Source organism: Bombina bombina, chromosome 5, assembly GCF_027579735.1.
Source record: "Bombina bombina isolate aBomBom1 chromosome 5, aBomBom1.pri, whole genome shotgun sequence".
Taxonomy (NCBI): Eukaryota; Metazoa; Chordata; class Amphibia; order Anura; family Bombinatoridae; genus Bombina; species Bombina bombina.
The window spans coordinates 86,877,275-86,894,265 of record NC_069503.1 but is presented as its reverse complement, the minus strand read 5'-3'; the positions used below and the strand labels follow the sequence as shown (position 1 = coordinate 86,894,265).

Genomic DNA, 16,991 nt, shown 5'->3' with positions numbered 1-16,991 from the left:
CAGGGAGGGATGGGGCAGCTACACTACAGAAAAGGGGTTGCAGCAGGAAAAAATGAGACAAGGCGAGATGGGGCAGCTAAAATACAGAAAAGGGGTTGCTACAGAAAAAAGGAACAGGGAGGGATGGGGCAGCTCCACTACAGAAAAGGAGAGTGGGGGTGCGGGGGGGTACTAAATTGTGATCACGGGAGGGGAGGAGGTTGTGGGACCACTAAACTACAAAAAATATATATAAAAAATTAAAGGGGTTTATAGGGATAGGGATGGAGAGAGAGTGATAGAGGGATAGATGGATAGGAATAGAGGCATAGGGATATTTCTTTCCTTAAACATTTTGGCTTTAACAATAGTTATTCCTATAATCCAGCCCAGAGGCAGAACTTTCTTTCACTTTCTGCGATGAGATTTTTTTTCTTGAAAAATTTTCTGCAGGTCAGTTTTATATAAAATTCAATTTTAAATTAGGTAGTTACACTAAAGCACCAGTTCATTTGCAATGTGTTGGTTAAATGGAGAATAAAGCAATTTTTAAAGTTTTATAATATAGTGCAGAAGTTGAAAATTGCATTAGAAAATTGCTGCAGACAAAAAAAAGAAATTGTAAAATGTCTCTTGAATAAATTAGTTTCATTTTTTTCTCTAACATAGAAATGTAGTAATAAAATAGGTGCATTGCTCATATGAATGTCTTAGGGGAAAAAATATGAGAGACAGTCAACAATAAATGCACTGCTGCTTTGCAGTGCTACTGCATATTTTACTGTTCATTTCAAACAGCACTTTGCTCTGGATACATTGTGATAAGGAAAACTTACACATTGCAGCCAGAGCAAAGCGCTGTTTGAAGAGAACAGTCTAATTTGGAGCAGCACTGCAAAGCAAAAGTGCTAACAGTTCCTGTATGTGTTCTTTTCTTTCTGCAGACATGATGCATTTTCTGCGATGACATCTCAGATCACTGCATGTTCTGCCTTGGGGTAATCCAGTAGAGATTTTTTTTCACTATATTTTTATACAAAAATAGATATACTAAAATGATTTGTATTTATCCTTCAATTATTATTATTTATAAATAAGACAGAATATTTATATCTAATCAAACACTTGCAGATATAGTATACATAGGGTGGTAACTAGCCCTAGAACAAGCTATTATGCTATTGTTCGTTCCCAGGTTGAGCACTTCTCTTTTTTTTATTAATGCAAATTATGTCACTTAGGGTAAGTCTCCCTAAGTGTGATGCGGGAATCCAGACGTGGACCAGTCGCTCAGTGTGCCTAGAGGGATACAGCCACACCTCACCAACAAGGCACACAATAGGCTGAAACGTATGTCTGGGGTTTTGCTGTCTCTCTCGTTCAGAGAGAGATGTCCTGGTATTTCGGGGCTGGACTTGTACTGTGAAGTCAGGATCAGACTGAAATGCTTCAGGAAAGTTCTTCTCTGTGAAAGGCACATGTTGAGCAAAAAGAGGCTGCTTCTTGGGTAGTAACCAGCCATAGAACAAGCTATTATGGGGCGGAGCCTGGCTGTGCAGGAGAATGGCCGTGTGTGTGTAGTGCTCCTGAGCTGAAGGTTAGCCAAATGCCTCCAAAGCCCATAACGTACCCCTAAACAGATTTGCAAGTGAGCCTAAGAACCAAGGGGAATGCAGGACATTCATAATAGTCCCAAAAACAACATATTTTGATACCCAGAAGGTGCCTTTAACAATCTTGGCACAGGGCCCTGAACAGAGACCGGGAACTGAGAGGACAGATCGTGCGGAGATACAATCCGATCCCACTGGGCAGAGAGACCCTCATAAGTGTCAGCAATCAGGTCGGGCTGTGACACAGAAACGCGGCTCGAAACGGCTTTTAGACCGGCACCGGACTTGCACGTGATCATTGCAGCCGCGTACACAGAGAGGAGCGGAGGTTTCACTGACCGGAACCTTTACCCGCCCTACTTGGCCCGACATCCAACAGACCTTCAAGCGGTTAGTGCTACTAGCCCTCCGGTGCCACTGGTCAGGACTCCCGGTGCAACTGAACTGAATACCTATAAAGCCGGTAAGCGGAGGTGGAGGCAGGCGGATGCCAAATCAAAGCCTCTGGGGGATACTATTTGACAATAAAAAAAAAAAATTTTCTGGGGCACTCGGCAAAACACAGGAACCATTTGGGAGGCACTTAAATCAACACACAGGCCTCATTAACGCACCTAAACTATTCGGCCCTTTTGCAATGTGTTTGTGGGAGGAGGCCGTGACTGAGGCCTAGGGACCTGCGACGCAGCTTTCATATTGTGCTGCTAGTCACAAAGGGCGCATCCCAGGCTGTATCCCAATTATAAGACTGTGCTACACGGCTCAGAGTGCCCAGTGTTCATAAGAGGGAAAGAGACTTGTGAATCCCTTTTCACTCCACAAATTGATAACTTACAGAGGACAATTCCTGTCATCTCCACCCCCATTCCAGGGTGATTACCCAGGCCCTACATTTGTGCATCTGGTCCCTCTCTTTTGTGGTGATTGTCTCCCCTAAAAAAGTACCGCAATGGCCCAGAAAAAGCAAGGGGGTGCTGAAAAAGGTGCAAAGACCAGGAACATGAACTACTACATTAAGCCTGCAGAGGCATTGCTGAGTGAGGACAGCCAGACACAAGTCCACTCTAGGGAAGAGGATTCTACATATGTGCCCCCTGACCTCTCACAATTTGTTACTAAAGAGGACCTCAAATCCCTTTCCTCAAAAGAAGACATCAAAGGTATTGCTGCAGACATTAAGAACTTATTCAGCGAATTGAAGAAAGACCTCTCTGAGCTCTCGCAGAGAGTAGTAGTGGTGGAGGACTCACAAAACTCATTACAGCAGCAACTAAAAGAGACCAATTCCCAAACACAACAAAACACCAATCTTATTCAGAGTCTATTAGAAAGAGTGGAGGACTTGGATAATCGCAGTAGGCGGAATAACCTACGAGTGAGAGGGATTCCGGAAGCTATCAACCCTACCGCCTTGCATGGTTATCTACAGGACCTCTTCAGAACAGTGAAAGGTACCCCACTAGCAGCCGAGGTCATCATAGAAAGGGCACACAGGGCGTTGCGCCCTAAACCATCGCCGAAGGCTCCCCCAAGGGATGTAATCCTCAGAATGCTGAACTATAAGGATAAGGAGGAGATTCTTCGGTGTAGCAGGAACAAGCATCCGGTTCAGCACGCAGGGATCACCTTACAAATCTTCTCAGATCTGTGCCCCGCCACTCTACAGAAGCGCAGGGAACTCCGCTTCTTGACATCTGCCCTGCAGGAACATAAGATTCCCTACAGATGGGGATTCCCTACTTGTTTGGTGGCTACTAACGGCGATAGATCAGCAGTTTTCCGCTCCTTTGGGGACCTGGACAGGTTCTGCGCCACACTGGGCATAGTGGTGCCACAACCGATCACCATGGACAACCCACCACTGGATCCAACAGGAGCCTCCTGTTCATCCTGACGGGAGAGGTAAGAAAACACACCTGCCTTCTCTAATATATATGTCATGGCCAGGAACTCAACTTGAGATATTGAGACTTTTTTCTTGGACTGAATTATATCTTATAAGAAGTTAATATGCTAATGTCTCGAATACTGAACTGATCTCACTACCCTGCCAGTAACCATATCTATTTGTTAAACTACTATCCCCTGAGATTAGCTCAGGATCATCTATTATTGTTATATTTCATGTTTCTATGTCTTCTGCAGGGTTACTGTGTATATGATTTATGTGCATTGGGGACAGATGGCCCGTTTTCTTTTGTTTTCTTTTTTGCGGCTGTCTGTCCTTGGCGTACATACTACCCCCCTGGTCCTGAGATATTTGTTCAATCCGCTGTTTCTCAGTTTTCCTGTTAAATGTGCTTAAATGTATGAAACCACACGTTCCTGCGGGTACTTCCTGTTTGTTCTAATGGGACAGGTAAGAAAACATGCTAGTTTTTTCTGTTCTATGTACCTGGGTCAGGGACTTTCCCTGAGATAATGAGACTTTCCCTGGACTGGTCTGTATCTTATAAGTGTTTGGCACACTAGTGTCTCATATATTAAACTGATCTTGTCACCCAGCCGGAAACTCTATCTATTTGTCAAACTAATAACTCTTGAGATTAGCTTGGGATCATATGTTATTGATATATTTCATGTTCAAACGTTTCCTGCAGAGTTGTTGTACATATGGTCTATGTGCACTGGGGATGGATGGCGCGATATTATTTCGACGGTCGTCCAACCTTGGCGTACATATTACCCCCTTGGTTCTAAAATGTTAAAATGTTAAATATTGGTTCATTTTGCAAATCCTCAGCTAAACTGCTAAATGTATTTCAATGTCTGAAGTCATGTATATGAAGGATGAGTCAATTTGAAATAATTTCTGTACGTTTCACTACATGTCAATAGGCTAACCGCCGGCATATTCCCCTTAGAAAAGCCTATACAGAGGCTAGCTGGTCTTACTGAGACCCGGTTTTGCAGTCACAGCTGCTATAGTAGATCTTATCTAATACTTTTCTTATTTAGCAACTATCCCCACTGGGGTCAGAGTCTGGAATATCAGTAAAATCACTCCTAGAAGCTAAATACATTTCTTCCCCTGATCTGATTTGTGTCCCCTCCTTTTCCCAACTTTCCCTTTCCCCTGCCCCTCTTCTTTGTTCCTTTTTTTTTTTTTTTTTTTTTTTTTTTTTTTTCTTGATGGACACCGGGCGCCAGAACTCACGGGTTCACCCTCTGAGATTTCTGACGATAAACGTGAAGGGCTTGAATAGCCCGGGCAAACGCTCAATAGTCATGAGGGAGTTACACAAAATGAATGGGGATGTGATTTTTATACAGGAGTCCCACTTTGCTAGGCAGAGGGAGCCGAAATGGCATAGTCATAGATACCCGACAGCTCTTTTCTCCTCTGGCCCCCGCAAACAAAATGGAGTTGGTATCCTGATTCGTCAAGGATTACCATTTCAAATACAAGAGACCCATCGGGATAGGGAAGGTCGGTTCCTCATGTTGGTGGGCTCACTCCATGGCGCTCAAGTGACAATGGTCAATGTGTATGCCCCGAATGTCGCTCAGCATGTTTTTCTTAAAACTATCTCGGGTAGACTGCTTGATCATGCCAAGGGGGTAATCATTATGGGAGGGGATTTTAATATACCTCTTATCCCTAAACAAGACACATCTAATGGTATCTCAAGCGTGCCACATCTTGTAATTAAACACATAAATGCTACACTTAGACACCATTTACTGCATGATGTTTGGCGCACTCTACATCCGACTGATAAAAAATTTACATTCTACTCTAGCCCGCACAAGAAGTACTCACGCATTGATTATTTCTTTGTAGACTCGCAAGGCATTGAATATATACAGAGTAGTGAGATTGCCCCAATCACATGGTCAGATCATGCCCCGGTTGCATTTCAGATGATGTGGCCTGACACACCACCTACCTCATTTACCTGGAGGTTAGACGACACTCTTTTGAATGTACCTGACATTGTCGCGGATATCTCAACCCAAATGTTAGAATACTTTGAACTAAACATGACGGACGAACTGCCCCTTACGACAATCTGGGAGGCTCATAAGAGTGTTATCAGGGGTCATCTCATTAAACATAAAGCACGACTGAAGAAAGAGAGGAGAGACAAATACGACCGTTTGCTTTCGGAAATTAAGTCATTAGAGGACTTGCACAGAAAGGACCCCTTAAATGGAGTTAGGGAGACTGAACTGACTCAGGCCAGAAAAGATTTTAACCAGCTCCTCCAGGAGGAAAACCATAAAATTGCAATCTGGTTAAATCAGAAGTACTATGAGGGTGGAGACAAAGCCGGGAAACTCTTAGCGAGAACACTTAAGAGATCCCAGCTTAAGGCATATGTCTATTCCATGAGAGATCACATGGACAAGGTCCATAGGGATAGCCCTGGCATAGCGGAAACTTTCCGGCATTATTATAGCGGTCTTTATAACTTAACGCCCACGGAGACTGCTTGTGAAGCTGCAGGTTCTTCCTGGGATCTTATGGCTCAAAAATATCTCAAAGACACGAAACTGAAAGAGCTGAACTCAGAGGCAGCTGATCTCCTTGACTCCTCTCTGACCAGAGAGGAGATAGAGGATGCTCTAAAAAGCCTTCCAAGTGGGAGGTGCCCTGGCCCGGACGGGCTAGGCTCGAAATATTATAAGACCTTTCTGCCCATCCTATTACCACACTTGCAATCCATGTTCAACTCTTTATCTGAAGGGAGGGCTTTGCCTACCTCTATGCTAGCGGCATATATAACGGTGATCCCGAAGACGGGTAAACCACCCGATAGACCGCAAAGCTACAGACCGATCTCTTTGCTAAACGCCGATGTCAAGATTTTGGCAAAGGTGCTGGCAAATAGAGTTAATAAGTTTCTTCCTGGTCTGATTGCCTTGGATCAAGTGGGCTTTGTCCCTGGTCGAGAGGCCAGGGATAACACCCTTAAGATTATACAGCTGATTTCACACTCGGCCAAAGGAGGGCTGCCGCTCGCCCTGTTGTCAACCGATGCAGAAAAAGCTTTCGACAGGGTGAGCTGGCAGTTCCTTAAGAATACCCTGAAGAGGGTGGGCTTTGGTGAGCGGTTCGTGGAGATGGTTTTCTGCCTTTACTCTGGGCCTACTGCACGGGTTAGGGTCAATGGTCTTTTGTCTGAGCCATTTGCCATTACCAATGGGACCAGACAGGGGTGCCCTCTGTCTCCCCTGCTGTTCGCCATCTCGGTTGAAGCACTGGCGTGCAATATCCGTGACAACTGCGGAATAACGGGTTATATGATAGGAGGGCGGGAATATAAAATAAGTATGTATGCGGATGACTTGCTTTTCACCCTGAATAACTTGAGGACATCTGTCCCCGCCCTCCTGCAGGAATTCGCTAGATACGGAAATGTCTCTGGCTTCCTGCTTAATGCCACCAAGTCAGAGGTACTAGGGATCAACTTGGAACAATCTGACAAGGACTGGTTAAGGGATTATAGCCCATTTCAGATAAAAGATAGATATCTTAAGTACCTGGGAGTTTATCTTGCTGTCTCCAACCAGGACATATTTGAGTCAAATTATGCAGCACTCCGACGTGAGGTTGCGGCCGACCTTTCTGCGTGGAAACATAAAAACATATCATGGCTGGGACGGATTGGGGTGGTGAAGATGAACGTCCTCCCTAGACTGCTTTATCTACTCCAGACATTGCCCATTCCGCTCCCACATGCCTTCCTCCCACAGTTCCAAAATCTAATCGAGGAATACATCTGGCAGGGGACTAGACCGAGGGTTAGTAGGCGGACGATGTACAAGACAAGAGGGGAGGGTGGTTTGGCCCTTCCAGACATAATACTTTACAGAAAAGCAGTTATTTTACAGAGAGTGGTCGAGTGGTGTCAGGGAAACCCACAAAAAGATTGGATTTCCACAGATAAAGAGATCCTCCAGGTTAGTGACCTGACACCATTACTGTGGACAAATAGCAAACACAGGCCCTCACAAATAATGGGGTTTCCCCTCTTGGAGGAGCTCTTTTTGACTTGGGATGCCACACTGCGGACTGACTCTCGTGTTTCCACCCCAATCTCACCACTGACGCCTATCTTTGGCAATCCTGATTTGCCCTTACAATCTCGGGCGCCCTTGGAGGGGAATCCCCCCTTTGTTAATAAGGCGGCCAGCTTTGTCCATATGGGACGACTGAAAACGAAAGATGAAATCTTGTCAGACTACCCGGATCTCTCTTTGACTTGGTTTACCTACTTGCAAATAGGACACTTTATCAACACTCACAAACACAAGTTGCAACTGATGAGAGACCCCTCCCCCTTTGAATCTCTATGTACTCAAGGTATTGCGGTAGGACACTTGGTCTCCCGCGTCTATACTTTACTTCTACAGCCTAGAGACAGCCCCCTTCCAAACTACACAAGAGCTTGGCATCGGGAGCTAGACTCTGAGCTCTCTAGAGAGGCATGGCTGCGGATTTTCCGTGCCGTAAAGACATTGTCAGTCTCTGCTCGTATGCAAGAATCGCACTATAAATTCCTAAGCCGGTGGTATCTCACACCGTCTAGACTCAGAGCAATCTACCCGAGAGCTTCAGAGAAGTGCTGGAGGGGGTGCGGTGGCACTGGTACGATCTTGCATATCTGGTGGGACTGTCCGCTCCTGCTGGACTTCTGGTCCTCTGTCTGGCGGGAGATGCAGAAACTACTTGACCTTGAAATTCCAAGAATCCCAGAAATTTTGCTATTTCATTTCCCTGACAAAATAGAAAATAAGCCTAAAAGGAGCCTCCTGATGCTGATGTTATCGGGGGCTAAGAACCTGATACCTCAACGATGGAAGTCCCCCCAGATACCTACCCTTGCGGACTGGAGACAAAATGTGCAAAATACACTCCTCTTGGAGAAATATCATTATGTGAAGACCGCGACAATGGATGCATACACGGAAATGTTGCTGCTATGGGAGGGCCCCGGAACAGAGAGATGAGTGAGAGTTCTGGAACTTGGGTTGGGAGGTGATCCTTGGGTGATGGATGTCCTGTGCCCTAATTTTTTTTTTTTTTTTCTCTCATCCTCTCCTTACCCTTCCTGATATCTCTTTCCCCTTCACCTTCTCTTTACCCCTCCTAGTTTCTTCCCCTTCTTTCCTTTTCCCCTGCTTCTCATACAGCCACTGACCTGCCCCCGGTTCCCTCTAGTCCCCCCCTGACTGTGTATATACTAGGGGGATTGGAGTACTTAGACTAGTGAGCTGTGCTGTGACCCGGGTAACACCTCGCATATCTGTATATCTTTCTTCTTTTAGACCTGAATTGTTTGTGTTTATATTTGTTACTTAAGCATTGTGTCTTTATCTTAAAAAGACATGTCATTAGTTGCTAGAAAATTCTTGAAAATGTATGTAAAGAGCTAATCATTTACCGACATCTTGTTTGACACCTCGCTAGTAGCAGACTGATGTTTTCTTTTATTTTACATAATGTGACCCATGTAATAGGGGTCTCTTAGACTGTTACATATTATTAACATCAGAATTTTTCTTTTATTTTACTTTCTTAATGGTGTAAAATGGTGTCTGTCATTGCAAATGTATCATTTGTATTATGAAAGTTTATTTTTCTCAATAAAGCTCTTTTAAAAATTAAAAAAAAAAAAAAAAAAAAAAAAAAGAACAAGCTATTATGCTATTGTTCGTTCCCAGGTTGAGCGCTTCTCTCTTTTTATTTATGCAAATGATGACACTTAGGGAACTCTCTTTAAGTGTGATGTGGGAATCCAGACGTGGACCCGTTGCTCAGTGTGCCTAGAGGGATATGGCTGCACCTCACTGACGAGGCCCACAATAGGCTGAAATGTATATCTGGGGTTTTGCTGTCTCTCTGGTTCAGAGAGGGATGTCCTGGTATTTCGGGGCTGGACTTGTACTATGAAGTCAGGATCAGACTGAAATGCTTCAGGAAAGTTCTTCTCTGTGAAAGGCACATGTTGAGTAAAAAGAGGCGCTTCTTGGGTAGTAACCAGCCATAGAACAAGCTATTATGCTATTGTTCGTTCCCAGGTTGAGCGCTTCTCTCTTTTTATTTATGCAAACGATAACACTTAGGGAACTCTCCCTAAGTGTGATGTGGGAATCCAGACATGGACCCGTTGCTCAGTGTGCCTAGAGGGATATGGCTGCACCTCACTGACGAGGCCCACAATAGGCTGAAATGTATGTCTGGGGTTTTGCTGTTTCTGTAGTTCAGAGAGGGATTGCCTGGTATTTCGAAGCTGGACTGTAATGTGAAGTCAGGATCAGACTGTTATGCTTCAGGAAAGTTCTCTGTTAAAGGCACATATTGAGGAAAAAGGGGCTGCTTCTTGGGTGGTAACTAGCTATAGAACAAGCTATTATGCTATTGTTCATTCCCAGGTTGAGCGCTTCTCTCTTTTTATTTATAGTATACATAGTGATTGCAATACCAAACCTCTTTTTCTATGGAATAAAAAGATTAAATACGTAAGGAAAGGAAAATATTCATAGCAACTTGACATTACATACCGTATAGTAAGATGTATCTCTCTGGATCAAAAAGAAGATACTTCTGGACAGATATATGATGCTGCTATGTATACTTTCAGTTTTCAGGACTGAAAAATAACCAATTTTCAGACTTAAATTACAGGAAAATGGGTCGAAATAAATATTGAAGGGAAAAGTAATAAATAAAGCAAATGTCAGAGAACAGACCTATGGATTACAGCTACTTTATTAGAAAGAGAGCAGCATTATCAGGACCATTCTTATGCATTTCACTGATCAAGCGCTTTATCAGAAGTCTGACGATAAGTGGTCACAATAATGCTGTATCTTTCGAATAAAGCCGCCTTAATCCATAGGACTCTTCCCTGCTGTGTTTATTACAGTTTATATGTAGTGAATAGTGGAATCACTATAACAGTGGGGACCCTTTGCACCACTGAAGTGTTGGCGTGCAGCTACCGGAGGATACCGAAAGCAACAAAGGAAACTCACCATGACCGGAAGGGACTAGTAACACAAGCGAGTGGTATGCTCTTTCCGCATACGGATCAATAATTCAACCGGAAGCAAAAGGGAGTGACACCCAGACATAACACAAGCAAGGGGCGGATAAACATTAAACTACTTCAGCATTAAATAGTGAGTCAGTGAAGTTATTTCTATGTTTATTGCATTATTATTCACTGTACGTTTGTGACACACAGATAATATCCCGGCACACAGCTGATATAACAATACTATTAGACATTAAATAGTGAGTCAGTGAAGTTATTTCTATGTTTTTATTGCATTATTAGTCACTGTACGATTGTGACACACAGAAAATATCCCAGCACACAGTTGATATAACAATACTATTAGACATTAAATAGTGAGTCAGTGAAGTTATTTCTATGTGTTTATTGCATTATTAGTCACTGTATGTTTGTGACACACAGATAATATCCAGGCACACAGCTGATATAACAATACTATTAGACATTAAAGGGACAGTCTAGTATAAATTAAACTTTCATTATTCAGATAGGACTTTTCATTTTAATCAACTTTGCAATTTACTTTTATCATCAAATTTGCTTTTTTCTCCTGGTATTCATAGTTTAAACTAAACCTAGGTAGGCTCATATGCTAATTTCTAAGCCTTTGAGGGCTGCCTCTTATCACATGCTTTTTAAATCTCTTTTCAACACAAAGAGACAGAAAGTACACGTGGGCCATATAGATAACACTGTGTTCAGGCACAGGGGGTTATTTAAGATTTAGCACAAAGCAATGCTAAATTTAAGACAATAGATAATAAACAGTCACAGTCATGTGATCAGGGGGCTGGAAGAAGGTTCCTAGATACAAGGTAATCACAGAGGTAAAAAGTATATTAATAGAACCGTGTTGTTTATGCAAAAATGGGGAATGGTAATAAAGGGATTATCTATCTTTTAAAACAATAACAATTCTATGGTAGACTGTCCCTTTAAATAGTGAGTCAGTGAAGTTATTTCTATGTGTTTATTGCATTATTAGTCACTGTACGTTTGTGAAACACAGATAATATCCCGGCACACAGCTGATATAACAATACTATTAGACATTAAATAGTGAGTCAGTGAAGTTATTTCTATGTGTTTATTGCATTATTAGTCACTGTACATCTGTGACACACAGATAATATCCCGGCACACAGCTGATATAACAATACTATTAGACATTAAATAGTGAGTCAGTGACGTTATTTCTATGTGTTTATTGCATTATTAGTCACTGTACTTCTGTGACACACAGATAATATCCCGGCACACAGCTGATATAACAATACTATTAGACATTAAATAGTGAGTCAGTGAAGTTATTTCTATGTGTTTATTGCATTATTAGTCACTGTACATCTGTGACACACAGATAATATCCCGGCACACAGCTGATATAACAATATTATTAGACAATGAAAGTATATGGTAAAGTTGTTTTCCTAGGAATAATTAGTCAGTTTATATTACAGTCTCAAGCTGTTTACTGTCCCTTTAGTCAGATCTAGCTTTGTGCTATCTTGTTGTGAGTCCTTGTTTAATGAAGATAACATTGTGATAAACCAAGATAATGATTATCTAGAATACAATTTGTATTAATTATTTCCGTTATTGATTAAAGAGTTATAAAGGTGCAAATGATGCCCTAATATGTTAGATCAGTTTATTATTGTTATGTACTTGAAATGCAAAAGGAATTGCAAGAAAAAGAAAGATTGCCCAACTCTATTCCTATATATATGAAAGAAAAATTAGCTTTCAAATTGGCACATACATACTAAATATCTTTATTAAGAAAATTGCCAACAGATTCCAGCCAGACTCCTACACACACTGTTAAAAGTAGCTTAAACTCAGTACTATAAATTACTACTTTCTCAGTATTATAAAGAATATCATGTACAAATAAATTCAAATAGCATTTAGTAAATACCCCTCTTATAAGGTATCAAGTGAAATGCAAAGGCAGATATAAAAAGTAGCACTTGAAATGACAAAAGATATTATCAGTTGTTATTATTATATAGAGACCGATATATTTAATTAAATATCATAAGTGAGATAATCACTTAACTAAAATACTGTGAGCGAATACACATAAAGATTATTCAATTACAGATATTAATACATGTGTATCGGCTCCAAAACAAAGTATATATTTGTCTCAAATAAGCTGCAACTCTTGATTGCAAATAGCGGTGGCAAAGTAAATTAACATGCAAGTCTTGTGCTTGTAAGCAGCTTATTTGAGACAAATATATACCGGTACTTTGTTTTGGAGCCGATACACATGTATATACAGTATGTGCTATTATCAGTTCTTGTGGCTTCTAACTAACATGAAAACATCTAACAGACATAATATCCAGTTACAGAACATGATACACATATTACATACCCAGTTTACATGTAGGTTATAGTAGCCATTTAAATTAAACTGATTATGATCACGTATGTACCGGTTACTGATATTGTGTCTCATTAAATAAAATCAGTTTCCCCTCAGTAATTCCTCTGGTATATAACATGTACAATGCTAAGCATCTATTGCTATAAGAAAAGGTTTATCCACATGATGTGCACATTAAATATGTCTCCTAGATGTCAATCATTTGAGACTGATGTTCTTGTTTATATAATTGTCTAACACTCTATTCATATAAAGACTCCTTTATTCTGTAAATGTAATTATTTTCTCCCCTATGTAAATCAAATGTACAACTCCTAACACTGGCATATTAATAAAAAACACTGGGGGTGTTTTGGTGGTGAATGGTTGCGTAAACTGATCAGTATGAGGACAGAGTTGTATATTCCTGTGTGGTGTTTGGATTCTATCACATTTATATGAGAGAAATTGAGGTGCACATATATATAAAGGAAAAGATGACAGCAGGAGAGCACTTCCAATCTGAGGCTTCTATAACTGGTTTTAGAAAGTATTATTTACAATAACATCTCTTTTGATGCTTCTATTTAGAGAGTTTGTCCTCTTTAGGATAATTGTGAAAAGGTTTGTACACTGTGTATATAAAGTTTATTTGTGTGTAAATAGTTGGTGTTTTGTGATACCTGATTTCAATAAAAACCTTTTCCACTTTCTAAACATGTGAAAGGTTTCTTCCCTTGTGAATACTTTCATGAGTTTTCAGATTTCTCTTATGTGTAAAACTTTTTCCACACTCTGTACATGTGAAAGGCTTTTCCCCAGTGTGAATCCTTTTATGATTTTTCAGATCACTCATTTGTGTAAAACTGTTTCCACACTCTGTACATGTGAAAGGCTTTTCCCCTGTGTGAATCTTTTCATGCTTTTTCAGACTACTCATTTGTGTAAAGCTTTTTCCACACTCTTTACATGTGAAAGGCTTTTCTCCTGTGTGACTCCTTTCATGCATTTTCAAACAATCCATTTGTGTAAAACTTTTCCCACACTCTGTACATGTGAAAGGGGTTTCTCCTGTGTGAATCCTTTCATGAGTTTTCAGATTTCTCTTTTCTGTAAAACTTTTTCCACACTCTGTACATGTGAAAGGCTTTTCCCCTGTGTGAATTCTTCCATGCTTTTTCAGATCACTTATTTTTGTAAAACTTTTTCCACACCCTGTACATGTGAACGGCTTTTCTCCTGTGTGATTCATTTCATGATTGTTCAGACTACTTATTTGTGTAAAACTTTTTCCACACTCTGTACATGTGAAAGGCTTTTCTCCTGTGTGAATCAGTTCATGGGATTTCAGAGTACTCATTTGTGTAAAGCTTTTTCCACACTCTGTACATGTGTAAGGCTTTTCTCCTGTGTGAATCCTTTCATGTTTTCTCAAACTACTCTTTTCTCTAAAACTTTTGCCGCACTCAGTACATGTGAAAGGCTTTTCTCCTGTATGAATCCCTTTCATGAGTTTTCAGATAACTCTTTTCTGTAAAACTTTTTCCCACACTCTGGGCATGTGAAAGGCTTTTCTCCTGTGTGATTCTTTTTATGAGTTTTCAGATTATCCATTCGTGTAAAACTTTTATCCACACTCTGTACAGATAAATGGTTTCTCCCAGTGTGGGTCCTTTCATGAGCTATACGTTTTGTCATTTGTATAAAACATTTCATACCCTCAGGACATGTGTGAGGTTTCTCACCTGTGTGAATGTTGTGGTGTTCTAGGAGAGGAGACTTTATAACTAAAGCTTCTCTCACATTCTGTAGATTTGAAAGGTTTCTCCTTTGTATGAATTATTTGGCTAGACTGTAGACTTTTCTCTTCTTTAAAGTTTTTTGAAAACTCAGTAAATGTTTGTGTTTTTGTCCTCAGGGATAATCATTTCACTAGATAAGGCATCAATTTTTTCCACTTGTTTGATGACTAATTACTCTCTGTACATAATGATTGCCTGCCCAGTTCCTGACAATTCACCCATCTTCTTTAATATTTGCTGTGATTTCTCCCAATGTTTGTGAATATTCATTAGTGTCTAAAAAATGTTGGAGTCTGTGGTATCATTCTGACGCTTCCTGTAGTGAAGGATGGATATGAACTATTCATGTTTTTGTCTACATAAAAAGAAATTAAATAAAGAAAAATAACAAATTTATTCTTTATAATATAATCCATTTAAATAAAAATCATATTATTCGTTTATATGCAACAAAATGTCTTTTGTTTTTTTGTTTATTTTTAATGTATTTACCTATAAATCACAAATAAAAAAATGACAAAGAATGTTGCATAATGTTCTCAACCAGGGAACAAGTACATCTGTATTCCAGGCAAAAGAGGTGGCATCCACCATCCCTCATTTAACATGGCACAAGCAAGCACAATGCAGTCCTGCACGACTCATGCTCAACAAGTTGGGTGAGAACATGATGTCTTAATTATCACTGACTATTAATCAGTTTGAGATGTTTGGAGAGGGTAAGAAGCAGAGATTTTACAATACTATTAAGCTTCAGCTGTGGTTGTTTAATTTCTTATACAACAGTCAAAAAATGTTTTAGCTTAATAATATTTACAGCAAAAACATAATTTATGTAAGAACTTACCTGATAAATTCATTTCTTTTATATTGGCAAGAGTCCATGAAGTTAGTGACGTATGGGATATACAATCTACCAGAGGAGGGGCAAAGTTTCCCAAACCTCAAATGCCTATAAATACACCCCTCACCATACCCACAATTCAGTTTAATGAATAGCCAAGTAGTGTGGTGATAAAGAAAGGAGTAAAAAGCATCAACAAAGGAATGTGGAAATAATTGTGCTTTATACAATAAAATCATAACCACCATAAAAAGGGTGGGGCCTCATGGACTCTTGCCAATATGAAATAAATTAATTTATCAGGTAAGTTCTTACATAAATTATGTTTTCTTTCATGTAATTGGCAATTGGAGTCCGTGAGCTAGTGGACGTATAGGATAGCAATACCCAAGATGTGGAACTCCACACGCAGAGTCACTAGAGAGGGAGGGATAAAATAAAAAACAGCCATTTTCCGCTGAAAAAAATTAATCCAACAACCCAAAATTTAAGTTTATTCTCATAAATCAAAGGAAAAAAACTTAAAACATAAGCAGAAGAATCAACTGAAAACAGCTGCCTGAAAAACTTTTTTCTACCAAAAACTGCTTCCGAAGAAGCAAATACTTCAAAACAGTAGAATTTAGTAAATGTATGCAAAGTAGACCAAGTTGCCTGCTTTGCAAATCTGATCAACTGAAGCTTCATTCCTAAAAGCCCACGAAGTGGAAACTGATCTCATAGAATGAGCTGTAATTCTCTCAGGCAGGGCTTGACCCAACCTCCAAATAAGCTTGATGAATCAAATGCTTTAACCACGATGCCAAGGAAACAGCAGAAACCTTCCTGACCTTTCCTAGGACCAGAAAAGATAACAAATAGACTATAGTTCTTCCTGAAATCTTTAGTAGCTTCACATAATATTTCAGAGCTCTCACCACATCTAAAGAATGTAAAGATCTCTCCAAAGAATTCTTAGGATTAGGAACACAAGAAAAAGAAAACAATTTCTCTATTAATGTTGTTAGAATTCACAACCTTAGATATGAATGTAAATGAAGTTCGCAAAACTGCCTTATCCTGAGGAAAAACCAGAAAAGGAGATTCAGAAGAGAGAGCAGATAATTCAGAAACTCTTCTAGCAGAAGAGATGGCCAAAAAGGAAACAACCACTTTCCAAGAAAGTAGTTTAATGTCAAAAGAATGCATAGGCTCAAAAGCAGGAGCCTGTAAAGCCCTTCAAAACCAAATTAAGACTCTAAGGAGGAGAGATTGATTTAAAGTCTATACAAAACAGTGAATATCAGGAAGCTTAGCAATCTTTCTGTGAAATAAAAACAGAAAGAGCAGAGAGTTTGTCCCTTCAAG

General features: G+C 40.2%; 2 protein-coding genes across 2 annotated transcripts in view; one reads left to right on the top strand and one right to left on the bottom strand.

Annotated features, from left to right (window-relative positions):
• The window catches only part of LOC128659948 (zinc finger protein 850-like), a 290,341-nt gene that overhangs the window by 123,092 nt on the left and 150,258 nt on the right, over positions 1 to 16,991 (top strand). The gene's annotated exons all lie outside the window — the stretch shown is intronic.
• Positions 12,259 to 14,493, bottom strand: LOC128659947 (oocyte zinc finger protein XlCOF6-like; the record flags this gene model as incomplete). Its single annotated transcript, XM_053713538.1, has 1 exon — positions 12,259 to 14,493. A coding segment is annotated over one exon (783 nt), but the record flags the coding sequence as incomplete, so codon positions are not given.